This window comes from Elephas maximus, chromosome 1 (assembly GCF_024166365.1).
Source record: "Elephas maximus indicus isolate mEleMax1 chromosome 1, mEleMax1 primary haplotype, whole genome shotgun sequence".
Classification (NCBI taxonomy): Eukaryota; Metazoa; Chordata; class Mammalia; order Proboscidea; family Elephantidae; genus Elephas; species Elephas maximus.
The window spans coordinates 70,926,623-70,942,156 of NC_064819.1; the positions used below are offsets into that span (position 1 = coordinate 70,926,623).

Sequence of the window (15,534 nt, forward strand, 5' to 3'; positions counted from 1 at the left end):
TACTTCAACTGGAAAGGCAAGAGCATTAAATAAATACTCATATCTATACATGGGGGGAAAAGATAAGAGAGAGAGAGATCTCCAAAAAAATGCAACAACACAGGCAATCATAAGCACCAAGTATATGGTATTTTCAGGGAATAAACTCAATAATTGAATCCTGCAACTAATACAACATAAAGTTTGCAAGAAATAAGTACAAAGTAAACTCATCAAATATAGGTTGTACACTGATGTCAAAAGAAACTCACCAACAGAAATGGGGGAGGAAGGAATATATTTATTATGTCAAGGTTGTATGCTAACTGTTATTCATATGTTAAATATTGTTGTAATTATAAGTTGTGTAATGTAACATATTCAGTAACCACTACAAAATAATCACAAAGAAACATTAGGAAGAAAGCAAAAAGGCTCATCACAAGAAAGTACCCAAATACAAACAAAAACAGAAATAAGAGAAGAAAAAAAACTAAGAAGACATGAAACACTCAAAAAACAAACAGCAAAATAAGTACGGTAGACATTTTGTTTTCAGTATTAACCTTAGATGTAAGTGGTCTAAGCAAAAGACAGATTGGCAGAATGGATTAAAAAAAAAAAAATGACCCATTATTTTTGTCTAAAAGAAACACACCTTAGACATAAGGACACAAACAGACTGAAAATAAAAGGGTGGAGAAATATATTCCATGCAACCAGTAAACAAAAGAGCCGCGGTGGCCATACTGTTATCAGATAAAATAGACTTTAAATCAAAATCTATTACAAGAGATAAAGAAGGGCTTTACATAATAATAAAAGGGTCAATCCAGCAAGAAGGCATAACAATTATAAATATTTATGCACCTAACAGCAATGCACCAAAATACATGAAACAAATACTGATTAATATGAAAGGAGAAATAGACAATTCTACAATAATCATAGTGGACTTCAATACAATACTTTAGATTATAGACAGAACATCTAAAAAGAAGACGACTAAGCACATTGAGAACTTAAATAAAACCATAAGCCAACTGGGCCTAATGAACACTTACAGAACACTCCACCCAACATCAGAAAAATACACATTTTTCCCTAGCACACATGATCGTTTTTGCAGAACAGACCATACGCTAGGACAGAAGACAAGTCTCAACAAATTTTATAAGACTGAAATCATACAAAGCATCTTCTTTGATCATAATGGCATAAAGCTAGAAATCAACAACAGGAAAAAAAAAGGGGAGAGAAAAATGAATACATAGAAACTAAATAACACACTACTCAAAAACTACTGGGTCACAGAAGAAATCAAAAGTGAAATTTAAAAATTCCTAGAATCAAACGACAGTGCAAACATAACATAGCAAAACATCTGAGGCACAGTAAAAGCAGTACTCAGGGAAATTCATAGCAATAAATGCCTACATTAAAAAAGAAAAAAGATCCAAACCATTAACGTAAACCAACAACTTCAGCACATAGAAAAGGAAGAGTGAAAGACGCCAAAAGCTACGAGAAAAAAGGAAATAATAAAGATCAGGGCAGAAATAAGTAAAATAGAAGAACAGTAGGAAGAATCAACAAAGCCAGAAGCTGGTTCTTTGAAAGGATCTGTAAAATAGACAAACTACTGGCTAGACTGACAAAAGAAAAAAAACAGAAGAGGCAAATAACTAAATTAAGAAATGAAATTTGTGACATTATAACCAATCCAACAGAGATAAAGAAGATCATAACAGATTGCTACATCAAAAACTGTACTCCAACAAATCTGAAAACCTAAATGAAATGCACAAATTCCTAGAAACACGCTAACTACCCACAGTAACACAAACAGAGGTAGAATGTTTAAACAGACCCATTACAAAAGAAGAGATTGAAGATGTTATCAAAAAACTGCTAACAACAACAACAATGACAAAAAGCCAGATGGTTACACTGGAGAATTCTACCAAACATTCAGAGAAGAGTTGACATCAATCCTACTCAATCACGTCAAAAACATAGAAGAGGAAAGAACACTACTGAATTCTTTCTATGAAGTCAACATAACCCTGATACTGAACCAGGCAAAGATATCACAAAAAAGGAAAATTATAGACAAATAACCCTTATGAACATAGATGCAAAAATTTTCAGCAAAATTCAAGCCAACAGATATTAGCAACAAATCAAAAAAATCATACGCCATGATCAAATGGGACTCATACCAGAATTACAAGGGTAGTTCAACATTAGAAAATAAATCGACGTAATCCACCACATTAACAAAAGAACCGTATGATCAGATCAATTGGTACAGAAAAGGCATTCAATAAAACCCAACACCCTTTCCTGATAAAAACTCTCAGCAAAATAGGAATAGAAGGGAAATTTCTCAACATAATCAAGGGCATATATGCAAAACCAACAATCAACATTATACTCAATGGGGAAAGGTTGAGAGCCTTCCCTTTGAGAATGAGAACAAGACAAGGACACCCATTATCTGCACTCTTATTCAACACGTAACCGGAAATCCTATCCAGAGCAGTAAGAGAGGAAAGAGAAATAAAAGGTATCCATATTAGAAAGGAAGAAACAAAAGCATCTCTATTTGCAGATGACATGATCTGACATATAGAAAACCCTAAATATTCCACAAGAAAACCACTAGAACTAATAAAAGAATTTAGGAACATTGCAGGTACATGATCAACACACAAAAATCAGTTGGGTTCCTCCACACTAACAAAGGTAACTCCGAAAAAGAAGTCAAGAAAATACCATTTACAGTAGCCCCTAATCAATAAAATACACAGGAATTAACATAGCCAGGGACATAAAAGCCTTACACAATGAAAATTATAAAACACTACCAGAGACTAAGAGGCCTACAAAGATGGAAAGACATCCATGCTCATGGATTGAAAGACTTGTTAGTGAAAATGTCAATTTTACCTAAAGTGATCTACAGATACAATACAATCCTGATACAAATTCTAATAGCATTCTCTACTGAACTGGAAAAACTAACGACCAACTTCATATGGAAAGGAAAGAAATCCTGAATAGAAAAAGCAATATTAAAGAAAAAGAACAAAGCAGGTGGCCTCATACGCCCCAATATCAAAACATACTATATAGCCACTGTAATCACAACAGCCTGGTGCTGGTTCAATGATAGACATACAGACGAGTGGAATGGAATTGAGAACTCAGAGTTAAAACCCAGCCATCTATGGACAATTGATTTTTGATAAGGGGTCTAAGTCCATTCAGTGGGGCAAAAACAGCCTCTTTAACAAACGGTGCTGGCAAAATTGGATAACCACCTGCAGAAAAACGAAACAGTACCCATATCTCACACCATACACAAAAACTAACTGAAAATAGGTCAAAGACCTACATATTAAACTACATAGGGAAAAAACTATAGGACCTAATCTTTTGTAAAAATAGGATAACAGGCATTTCAACAAATGCATGAATAGAAGACAAAATAAATAAATGGGATCTCTTAAAAATTAAAAAAAAAAAATTATGCTCTAGTGGGATGCAGACCCCAAATTCTCATAAAAAGACCAGACTTAATGGTCTGACTGAGACTAGAAGGACCCCAGTGGTCATGGCCCCCAGACCTTCTGTTAGCCCAGGACAGGAACCATTCCCAAAGCCAACTCTTCAGACAGAAACTGGACTGGACAATAGGATAGAAAAAGATGCTGGTGAAGGATGAACTTCTTGGATCAGTGAGACTATGTTGGTATCTCCTGTCTGGAGGGGAGATGAGAGGGCAGAGGGCGTTAGAAGCTGGCGAAATGGACACGAAAAGAGAGAGTGGTGAGAAGGAGTGGGCTGTCTCATTAAGGGGACAGCAATTAGCAGTATATAGCAAGGTGCATATAAATTTTTGTATGAGAGACTGATTTGATTTGTAAACTTTCCCTTAAAGCACAATAAAAAAATTTTTTAAAAGTTATGCTTATCAAAAGACTTTATCAAAAGAATAAATAGACAACCTACAGACTGGGAAAAAATCTTGGGAAATGACTTTCTGATAAGGGTCTAATCTCTAAAATCTATAGAAACAACTCAACAACAAAAAGACAAACAACCCAATCACAAAATAGGCAAAGGACATGAACAAAACCTTCACCAAAGAGGACATTCGAGCAGCCAACAAACATATGAAAAGACGTGCATGGTAATTAGCCATTAGAGAGATGCAAATCAAAACTACAATGAGATACTATCTTACCTTGGCTAAAACAGCACTGAGTTAAAAAACAAAAAAACAGATAACAACAAATGTTGGCAAGGATGTGAGGAGACTGGAACCCTTATCCGTTGCTAGTGGGACCGTAAAATGGTACAACCACTATGGAAAATCATATGGAACTATCTCAGAAAACTAGAAATAGAACTACTCTATGATCCAGCAATCTCACTCCTAGGTATATACCTATACCCTAAAGACCTAAAAATAATGACACAAATGGACTGGACATATGCACACCTGTGTTCACTGGTGCTTTATTCACAGTGGCAAATAAATGGGAACAGCCAAAGTGCCTATCAACAGATGAATGGACAAGCAAATTGTGGTACATACATACAATGGAATGCTATGCAACCATAAGGAACAACGATAAATCTTTGAAACATAACATGGATGGACCTGGAGGGCATAATGTTAAGTGAAATAAGTCAAGCATAGAAGGACAAACATTACACGATCCCTCTTGTATAAGAAGACAAAAACAGACAGAGATCAATGTTCACGGATGGTTACTTGGGGGCGGAGTACATTATAGACTGTAGAGACTCATTATTTTTGGTTATGGGAGAAGTGGTACCAAATGTGAATGTAGTGAGTACAGCACAACCAAAGTAAAAATGAGTGCTTGAGCACATATGGATGGGTGTACGCATATTGTTATATGAGTAGGAACAGTTGTGTGCACAGGGAGAACAGAAAAAAGTATCTATAGGCACATATAAATACAAACGTGGGTGCAAGCACATATATGCATTGAAGACACAAATATAGATAGTCCTCGGATATAACCAAATGCCTTCAAAGATTGGTTTTCTGGGTTTGGAGGCTTAGAACCACAGTCTCATGGGACAAGTTAGTCAATTGGGATAACACAGTTCACAAATGTCATGATCTGCATCCTAGTGAAGTGGGCAGTGTCTGGGGTACTAAAAGCTTGCAAGAGGCAATCTAAGACACAACTACGGGTCTCTACTCGCCAGGAGCAAAACAGTAAGAACATAACCAAAAGCACAGATAAGAAACAACTCTACAAGAAACACAATCTCATCTACCCTGAGACCAAAAGAACTAGATGGTGCCTGGCTACCACTGACTGTTCTGACCATGGACACAATGGTTGGTTCAGGGTACAATGGAAGAAAAATACGGAGCAGAACTTACATCCTTATAATTAAAAAAAAAAAAAAAAAACCAGACAAACTGGAACAGTAGAGAACAAAGGACTCCCTGAGACTACTACCCTGAGACACTCTTTAAGCCTAGACCCAAGCCTATCCTGAGATCACCTTTTACAAAATAGCAGAGTGGCACACAAAATAAAGGATATTACCCATGAGATTGGTGCTCTACTTAAAAACCATCAGTATGAGACCAAAAGGCCAAGAATTTCTCAAAAGCTAAGATGAGAAGATAAGGGGGCAGGGAAACTAGAGTACTAGAAAGTGAACAAACAGAACATAATTAAAGGGAATGTTGATACATTGTGATACATGTCACTAAATGTCCCCAAAAAATTTGTGTGGAAATTGTCAAATGGGAACCTAACTTGCTGTGTAAACTTCCAACAAAAACTCAATAAAATACTATTTAAAAAAAAAAGTTCGTAAATTAATGGAGAACAAATTGGTAACATTCTGGTCTATCGCTACAAGTGTCACCCACTCTAGCACAACAACCGCAAAAACATCAGTTTCCAAAATCACAGTGGCCCCAGGACTTCTGTGAAATGCAGCAGAGATGGATCCCAGGCACCACGAACAAGCCCAGGAGTTCCTGTACCTGCCGGGGACCAGGGCTCCTCTGCAGTGAACGACTGGGTTGCAATAAAGCGTCTTTTCCAAATACATGACACTTAAGAGAGAAAAAAGTGTTCTCAGTTCATTGCATATACTTAAAACTGTCATATTTAAAACACCACATTACTAAATGTACACCCAGTCTTGCTATTTATTTGTACATGTGGAATGACACTGTTTTTAAATTTTACGGTTATTAAAAGAGGTTTAAAATAGTATGTTTGGTTGAATTCTTTTGGATGTTTCTATCTGAACCTAGTGAGAGGTAATTTGGTCTAGCTAGTCTGTTAAAACATCATTAAAGCTTCTAATAATCTTTGCTCCTATGGAAGCTCATTGCCCTGTACCCCCTTCACAAGAATAAATCTTTTTATTTATTATACATGTTGTTCATGATATAAAAGAAAAAATACTATATAATTTTTCATAAATTCTCAAGTGGTAAAATAATGGCATTTATATTCAGGGAGTCTTAAACTAGCCGTTCTCACCAAAAAAGAGATAACGTTTCTTAGATTATAAGAATAAGCCATTTTGCAGGTACCTATTTTTTTTATATTATTAAGAAAAGACTCAGTTTGAAACGAGACTGGACCACAAATGAGCTAATGCTATTTCAAGTGATAATGAGAACATGAGGAGTAAATAAGGAGGAAGACTTACCCAAAAGGCCTTCTCATTGTTGACTTGTCGAAAAGTAATTCACTGTAAGGCAATTTCTTAAACTTATCTCTGCCAACAGCCACATAGAACTGCCCATTCTCCAACTCTGCCCCGCTTTCAACAAGTTTTCCTTCTAAAGTATAAAGTCTGTCAAAATATTAATGCCAACAATTAGAATCTTTACACCCATTTATAGAGTTACTTAAAACTGCAAAGTCAATAAAAACATTCTCTTCTTAATTTAGTTCTTTTTTGTTTTTTTTTACTTTTCTAATTATTGAACTATCAATGTGTCAAAGTCATTACATTCAAGTAAATGCCAGTGTTATAATGTAGATTCAGTTAGTATCTGGCTCTAGAGTGTTTCATTCCAATGAGCCTGACAGTCTAACAGAAGGATGCCCTATGACTGCTGTATGAAGATCTCAGAGGAGAAAAAATTGACTTTGTTCAGGTTTGCGGTGCTTTAAATAAAGCTCAGCCTCCAGTGAAGATTGATTCGTCCATTTATGTTTTGTGAGGGCTTTTAAGATGTACTTTCTTCATCTATTTGTCAGGCTGACAAAGCTCTGACTGCATTCTGTGTAAGAACAGGCGCCAGCAAAAGTATTACATCCAAACGAACAGGGATCTCGGTCAGAAAAAAAACGAGGTGAGAGGGCAGGAGGGAAAAGAAGCCATTGCCAGTATTAATGAGGCAGAACAGCATAGCATTCACGCTTCTTTCTTTTTTGGCCCTCCCTCGTAAACAAGAGAGTGAACATTCTATGTTCCCTGAATCAAGGGGTTTCACAAGAACCCCCCTTTACGGTAAAACTGCTGCTCCAAACTACAATTAATATGTTAGTTATTAAAAGAACAGTGATAGCTTTACCACACGATTTAAAGTGTCCACAGAACTTTTTTAAAGAATAGGAAAAAACAGACTGAAAACTAAAATAGAAAGACAATGCATATTATTGAAGGTTATAAATAAGAGTGAGCAATTGGTAGGATTTTAAGGGAATCATTAAAAAAAAACCCTCAAACTTCTTATATTACATGATAAATGTTAGTGACATTTGCAAAGGAAAAAAATTCATTGGTCTGTTGGTTTGTTTACTGATTACATATATACGGCCATGGGATAAAATACAGTGAGAATAGTCCCCCTGATTTCCTGAAATGTGTTTGCAGTTACTTAGTATATAGTTGCGAAAGTCCCTCTCTTTATAACATTGTGTTCCTACAGCACAAGTCTAAACATCAACACCTAACCCAGATTTCCATTTTTCCGGCCTTGACCTAGACCAAGGTTTCTAAGCAGTGGCACTACTGTTGCAGGGATGAAAGGAGGCTGTCCTGTGCATTGTAGTATATTCAGCAGCATTCCTGGTCTCTACCTACTAGATGCCAGTAACACCCTCCCTTTTGTCAAGCCCAATGTTCCCCAATGTTCCCCAAAATCGCCCCTGGTTGAGAACCACTGACTTAGACCCAGACCCAGACAATCTTCCTTCACTTGTCTTCAAAATAGGAAGATCAGAATCATAGATAACTTTTATAGCTAGAAATCAGAAAGCCAAATAGCTGTGGACTCTGGAAGCAGTCAGGATTTAGCTGGTTTCCTCTGCAGGAAGGAAGAGGGTATTGGATAACCCATGATTTTAGCCTCTTTTTTAGTCAACATGACTCTTGTTGACCTGCTTTCTTCCTTTGCTACAAAATACAATATACATCAATAGGGAGTTAAACCGATTTGTATGGGATGCCTTTGATATTTTAATATACTGATTCATAGACTCATGAGAGTCATTAATGGCCTGTTAAGAAAGAGAAAAGTGCACACGTCTCAAGTGAACAACAGCCAAATCTCCCTCATATCTGGCATTATATTTAGACTGAAGTTTTTCTAAGTATGCAAGTGTTTGAGGAACATACAACCATATTTTCATTTCTCTATTTGTACCTGTATATATTTGTATTTTTATATATAAATTTGTTCATATCGACATATGTATGGATAGGTATATATGAGCTTGTAATTATGTGTATATGTTTTTGTGAGCTTAATACTATCTGTTTCTTTATTGGGTGGATTAACATGCGTGTGTGCATCAAAAGACCAAACTATATATCATTATCACTATATATATAACTATTGAGACCCTCTTTTACACCTGACACCAAAATGAAATCCAGAAGGATCAAAGATTTAAATGAAATTAAAAAGTACAAGAAGAAAACATGGGAGAATACTTTATAATCTCGGGGTGAGAAAGACCTAAGCTAGTCATAAAACTTAATGATCATAAGAAAAAATTAATACATTTGATTGAATCAAAATTCAAAATATCTGTATGCAAAAAAGAAACATACAAACTGGAAATGTACTTGAAACTCAGATAAGAAAGGATCAATTTCCCTAACATGTAAAGAGCACCTACAAATCAATAAGACAAATGTGCAAAGGCTATGACAGATAAAGTATACCTAAAATGGAATACAAATATGTGGCATTTATTTAGAGAGTAGCTTAATAGTTAAAAGCACAGGATCTGGAGCCAAACTGCCTACTAAGCTTGAATCCCAGCACTGCTATTCACTACCTGCATAATCTTGGGCAAGTAACTTTCCCCTTCTCTGCCTCACATTTCATGCCTCTTAAAAGAGAATAACAACAGTACTTGCCTCGTATCATTAAGTTAAAAATATAAAGCACTTGAAATAATAACTGGCACAGAAGAAATGCTCGATAGATGTTGTTATTGTTGTATACTAAATAAATGAAAACCGAAAAACAATCACATACCATTTTTATGCAACAGGAGTGTTATTTTCTAAATGCAGATGACAGTATGAGAATACAACACAAATTAAGTGAAAGTGTAAATAGTACAAACTCTTTAGAGGACAATTGGAAATATTTATCGAATTCGAAGCTACATATTCCACTCAACACAGCAATTCAACTTTTAGACATTAGTCTCCCAAAAGACTCTGCTTATATACAAAAACATGCACATGTAACAGCAAAAGATTAAAAATGTCCTAAATTTCCGTCAAGAGGAGACTTAAAATAAATATAGGATACACCTATAAAATGGAATGCTATGTAGTCATTAAAAATGATGGTATAGAGCTATTTGTGCTAAGATTAATCTCCAAGATTTGTTGTTACAGGAAAAAAGCAAGGTGCATATATAAGCTTTCCCAATTCTGTTTTTAAGAAATAAAACATATATGAGCATGCATATGCATAGAGTATTTTTGGAATGACACCAAAAAAAGTATTGGAGAAAGGGGTCGGGGTCGGGGGTGGAAGAGATACTTTTGATTTATATTTTTTGTTTTTTTTACCACATGCAAATATTATTTTCCATTAAAACACCTAACTATATTTAAAATCCCCATGGCTGTGAAACTCTATATATTAATATACCTGAACATACATAATCTGCATATACATGTAACTAAAAGACATAATATGCAGTCATTTGAGAGCTTATTTTATCATATGTGTCTGTAGGGATATACATACATGAAAATAGGCATTGCCAGTTGCCATCAAGTCAATTCCAACTCATGGCACCCCAGCATTTGTCAGGGTAGAACTGTGCTCCATAGAGTTTCCAATGGCTGATTTTTCAGAAGTAGATCATCAGACCTTTCTTCTGAGGAGCTCCTGGGTGGATGTGAACCTCCTGCCTTTCGGTTAGCAGCCGATCATGCTAAACGTTTGCAGCACCCAGTGACACCATAAGAGCTTCAAAGTAGGAGTGGACACTACCAGTTGAGTACAATGGAGAGACTAGGGTAAAGACAGGATTCAAGAACTACCAAAAAACTCTTGAGGGAATTTCAAATATTTGTGTGTATGTTTTTAATATAAATATTCTTAATATGTTGTGTATAAAAGAAAAAAAACGCTGCCATCAAGTCAATTCTGACCTGATGAACTGCCCCATGGGGTTTCCAAGCCGCAGCTGGTGGATTCGAATTGCCAAGTTATAGTTTATAGGTTAAAAAGAAAAATATAGGTTAGCAGCTATTATTACTTTTAACCACTGCGCCACCAGGGCTCCATGTTGTATATATTATATGTAATCTTCCCACCTAAAGGAAAATAAATAAGTCAGCCTCCACCAATGGATAATTCCATAGATTTCACAATTTAAAAGCCATGATTTTAATCTTTTCTTAAGTTACAGAACCCGAGAAAAGTGCTTTTGATTACTCAAATTTAGACAACCCCACTGAATATCCTTTCTCCAGCATCTTCCTTAAACCCACTAACGCTTCCTGACGTCTGCCTTTTTTACCCCAGGCAAATAGTTTGGACTATCTCCTGATTTTATGATTTAAGAAGCTAGTGCTCTCAAAAACAACAACAAAAAAAGTCCTTCTCAACAAAAACAATGTTGATGCTTGTCCCTTTGCTCTAAATCAAAAGAATAAAAAAGAGTTAATATTTGTTGATGTGCTACTACCATGTGCAAAGAACTGTTGTAAACTCTCTGTATGGATTACCTCATTCCTTAAAAAACCCTATGAGGTAAGTATTATTATATGTCCATTTTACAGATAAGGAAACTGAGGCATACAGAGCCTAACTGGTAGATTGGAATTCAAATCTAGGAACAAGTGACTCCAGAGCTTCTGGAAATATCTCCAACAGTTCCAAAAACCATCCACTTGCAAGATTACTTTGACATACCTATGGACTGCCCCACTCCTCAGAGTTATTTTTTCTGTGACCATTTGTAGTACATGATCCCACTGACTCAAAGCTTTTCTTGGGATGAGGAGGCGAGAAGCTGGGCTTATGAGGTCTCCATTTGCAATCAAGCTGGAAAAAAAGGAAAGCCCATGAGCCAAACCTTTTGAAATAGTTATGCCTTTACAAAGAATAGACGGGCCTATAAACAAGCAATAACACACGTGTGGAAAGTGCCTCTTAGTTCAATCAAATATATGAGACCAAATGGGCAACTCCTGCCCAAAAGCAAGACAAGAAGGCTGGAAGGGACAAGAAAACCTGACAAATGGACACGGAGAACCCAGGCTGGAAAGGGGGAAAGTGCTGTCACATTGTGGGGATTACAACCAATGTCACAAAACAATACGTGTATACATTTTTGAATGAGAAATTAACTTGAGCTGCAAACTTTCACCTAAAGCACAATATAAAAGAGAGAAGAAATAAAACAAGTTATTTCAGAAAAAAAAAAAAAATCAAAACAAATCCCAAACCAAAAGGGAAACCAACAAGCCAATTTCAAATCCAAATGCAAAAGGGCTTCAACTTACAAGATAGTGCAGGGTTCCTGGAGTGGTTTTCTAAAGCGAGCTGACACATTGATCCTACTGTGGGTTACTGGTTTTACCTACAGAGCAAAGAAAAGAAAGATAAATTATTGCACTTTTTTTTTTATGTTAGTTGTTGGTTTTGTTTGTTTTGGGTTTTTTTGTTTCCTTGTTTTTTTTTTCTAATAGGAAAAACTACAGGTTTCCAGAGAACTGGTTGAGATCTATTGTGCCTTTGTTAAAACCTTGGTTTTCCCTCCCACTTATGAAAAACACTCTCAGCTCACCCTCTATCGATATTACACGCCCTTGACAAAGTTCTCAAGAAAAGAAAAGCAAAATTTCACTTAAGCCCTGAGCATACTGCTCATGATCTGTGCAAACAAAGGAAATGGTTAGGGTATTATGAGAATTTTAAATCAATTTTTAAGCAATGCTTTCTGTAAAACAAAAATAAAATAATCCTATAAAACCTCTGCTAACCAAGAGGTCAGCAGTTCAAATCCACCAGGCACTCCTTGGAAACCCTATGGGGCAGTTCCACTCTATCCTATAGGGTCGCTATGAGTCAGAATCGACTCAGTGGCTACGGGTTTGGTTTTTTTGGATGAAACCTCGAACCCTGAAATGCCCTCCCCTTCCAGTCACAACATACTATATTTGGCTCCCCCCCCCATTACACCCGTTTTCCATTGTCCCCACCAGGCCCTCAACCCCACCATATTCTCTTAAGGCTGATGCGTGAGCTTTGTCTTAGCTGTAATTCCTCCCCGATCCATCCATCAGCCACACAGCCCACCAGCACCCCCAGTCCCTACAGCGCTTGCATCTGCCTGGGTCTGATCACATTTCCCTCTTGCTTCCAGGGCAAAGGCTGCTGATGGAGAGAACCACACAGCCCAGCTGAGAGCCTTGCCTGAGAGAGGGCTTTGGGCATCAGCTGGACCTCAGTGCTATTCAGCCATCCTTCTGCTCCTCCCAAGTCAACTATGTTTACATATCCTACTGAGGACAGTCCAAATCCTTACCTCTCATCCTAAACCCTATATCCCACTCCTGATGTGCTCACTCGCAACAGGTAATTTCCTTCAACTTCAGGAAAATAGAAACCAACAGCCATGAAGCCCTTCAACTTCCCTTCCCTCCACAACCCAGTTCATCCACATCTTCATTACTTTTTTCCTTTTCCTCCTGTCTCAGAAGAAGCACCCTTATCCCTTTACAAAGTTAGCCCCACAACTAGACTCTTGACTTTTTTCCCCCTGCTGCCGCTACTTGCTCCCTGAATTATCCACGACCCCCCGTCTAGTGTCTTCGCTTTCTCCCTTGACCCTGTGGCTCTCTCAAGTACTCCCAGTTGCTGTTGAGTCGATTCTAATTCATGGTGACCCCATGTATGTCAGAGTAGAACTGCTTCATAGGGTTTTCAATGGCTAATTTTTCAGTAGATTGCAAGGTCTTTCTTCTAAGGCACCCCTGGGTAGACTCAAGCCTCCAGCTTTTCAGTCAGCAGCCAAATATGTCTACCATTTGTATCACCCAGGGATTCCTGTTGAGTACTATCCTCCCCCTGCCTCTCATCTCCATTATTCATATTCCTACTTCTTCCCACCTGAGCCACTCTTCAGTCTTCTGCTACCTGGTTTCCACCTACATCACTTTTAAGCATGGCGTACAAGAACCGTCATGGCCAGCCATTGCTCACTTGGTCCCTTCATCTCCTACCAATACTCCTTCCAACCAAGCTAATAGCTGTGCACATTAGTCAAACAGCCAGCTCCCCTCCATTCCCAAAATACACCCTGCTGTCATTTGCACGCCTTTGCTCATCTTGGCCCCTTTGCCTAAGATGCCCTCCCCATTTCTCCAACTGCTAAAATTCAATTTGTTATCCAAGGCCCAGCTCAGGTACCGCCAATCCTTCCCTGCTCATTCTTCTTTAGCTTTCTATCTCTGACTGCTGCTATAGCACTAATGATAGCTTCTTGTTTCCAATCTTTTGTCTTGATTTGAAAGGAAAACTTAATGGCAAAGGGAATTGATAATAAAAATAGCATTGTGCTATTACTTTGAGCACACACTGTACTTAGTAATTTACATACTTCATATATCACTTAATCATCAAAACAATGCCATGAAGTACTATTGCTATTTTGTTGTTGTTGTTGTTAGGTGCCATCAAGTCAGTTCCGACTCACAGTGACCATATGTACAACAGAATGATCTTTGTTATGCTTGAGTCCATTGTTGCATTCACTGTGTTAATCCATCTCTTTGAGGGTCTTCCTCTTTTTCGATGATCCTCTACTATACTAAGCATGATGTCCTTTTCCAGGGACTAATCGCTCCTGATAACATGTCCAAAGAATACGGGAAGTAGTCTCACCATCCTTGCTTCTAAGAACCATTCTGGTTGTACTTCTTCTAAGACACATTTGTTCGGTCTTTTGGCAATCCATGGTATATTCAATATTCTTTGCCGACACCACAATTCAAAGGTGTCAATTCTTCTTTAGTCTTTCTTATTCATCGTCCAGCTTTCACATGCATGCGAGGTGATTGAAAACTCCATGGGTTGGGTCAGGTGCACCTCAGTCTTAAGGTGACATCTTTACTTTTTAACACTTTAGAGCGGTCTTTTGCAGCAGATTTGCCCAATGCAATGCATCTTTTGATTTATAACCAGACACGTGGGGGACTATTATTACGTAGCCTCATTTTACAAATGAAGAAACTGGGTAATTGATTAGTTTGCCTGGGATCGTACTTAATAAGGGACAGAGTTGTCAGAAAACCTACATCCATAAGCCTCTAACTGTAAGCCTCCAACTGGCCACCATGCACTTTGCTAGTTATTTTAGAGATCTAAAATTAGCCCTAAATTATTTATGAAATGCTCCCTTCTGTCCGTTATGCCACATTTGAGAGAAAAGAGTAGGATGAATTCTAGTCTCCGGTGCCCGCAACAGTGCTTGGCAGTGCCTGCTAGTTGCATAGTCAGTGTTCACTGGAATTTAATTAAAAAATATATACAATTTAGAGTAAACTTTTTAAAACTTCAATCAATATATTTTTGCATTTTAAACCCAAAGGTTCTTGGCCCTATACTAATATTTACAGTGACACTGACTTTATTTAAATGTTTGATAAGTAATACATACACCTGGAACAATATTCAAGTGGTTAGAAAGTAAAATATAGTGAAAAGGAAGTTTCCTTACCGCTCCTGTTCCGCAGCCTCTGAGTTGCAACCAGAGTTAGTAATATCCCTTCAAGGATAGTCTATATGTATATACATTCATATTCTTTGATGTAGACATTACATATAATAATATATATGATGTAACATTATAATCTTTTTTGGCAATATTAGATAGTTATATAATATGTGCATTACTATGCATTGATAGAATATATTAACATATGCTATAATATATTATAATATTATATATAATTTTAAAAACACAAGTGATAACGCTACAATGGATTTCCTTGCAAATAAGCATTTGCACAAACATCTATCTGTAGAATATATTA

At 37.0% G+C, this 15,534-nt stretch overlaps 1 protein-coding gene across 2 annotated transcripts in view; it reads right to left on the bottom strand.

The window, feature by feature from the left end:
- Positions 1-15,534, bottom strand: part of DCDC2 (doublecortin domain containing 2) — a 225,937-nt gene that overhangs the window by 135,435 nt on the left and 74,968 nt on the right. For both annotated transcript variants that reach the window (XM_049884887.1, XM_049884884.1), the window contains exons 4-6: positions 12,001-12,077; positions 11,408-11,539; positions 6,712-6,858 (exon numbers count right to left, since the gene is read on the bottom strand). In XM_049884887.1, the coding sequence (XP_049740844.1) occupies positions 6,712-6,858; positions 11,408-11,539; positions 12,001-12,077 (356 nt within the window). The remainder of the gene's footprint in view (positions 1-6,711; positions 6,859-11,407; positions 11,540-12,000; positions 12,078-15,534) is intronic.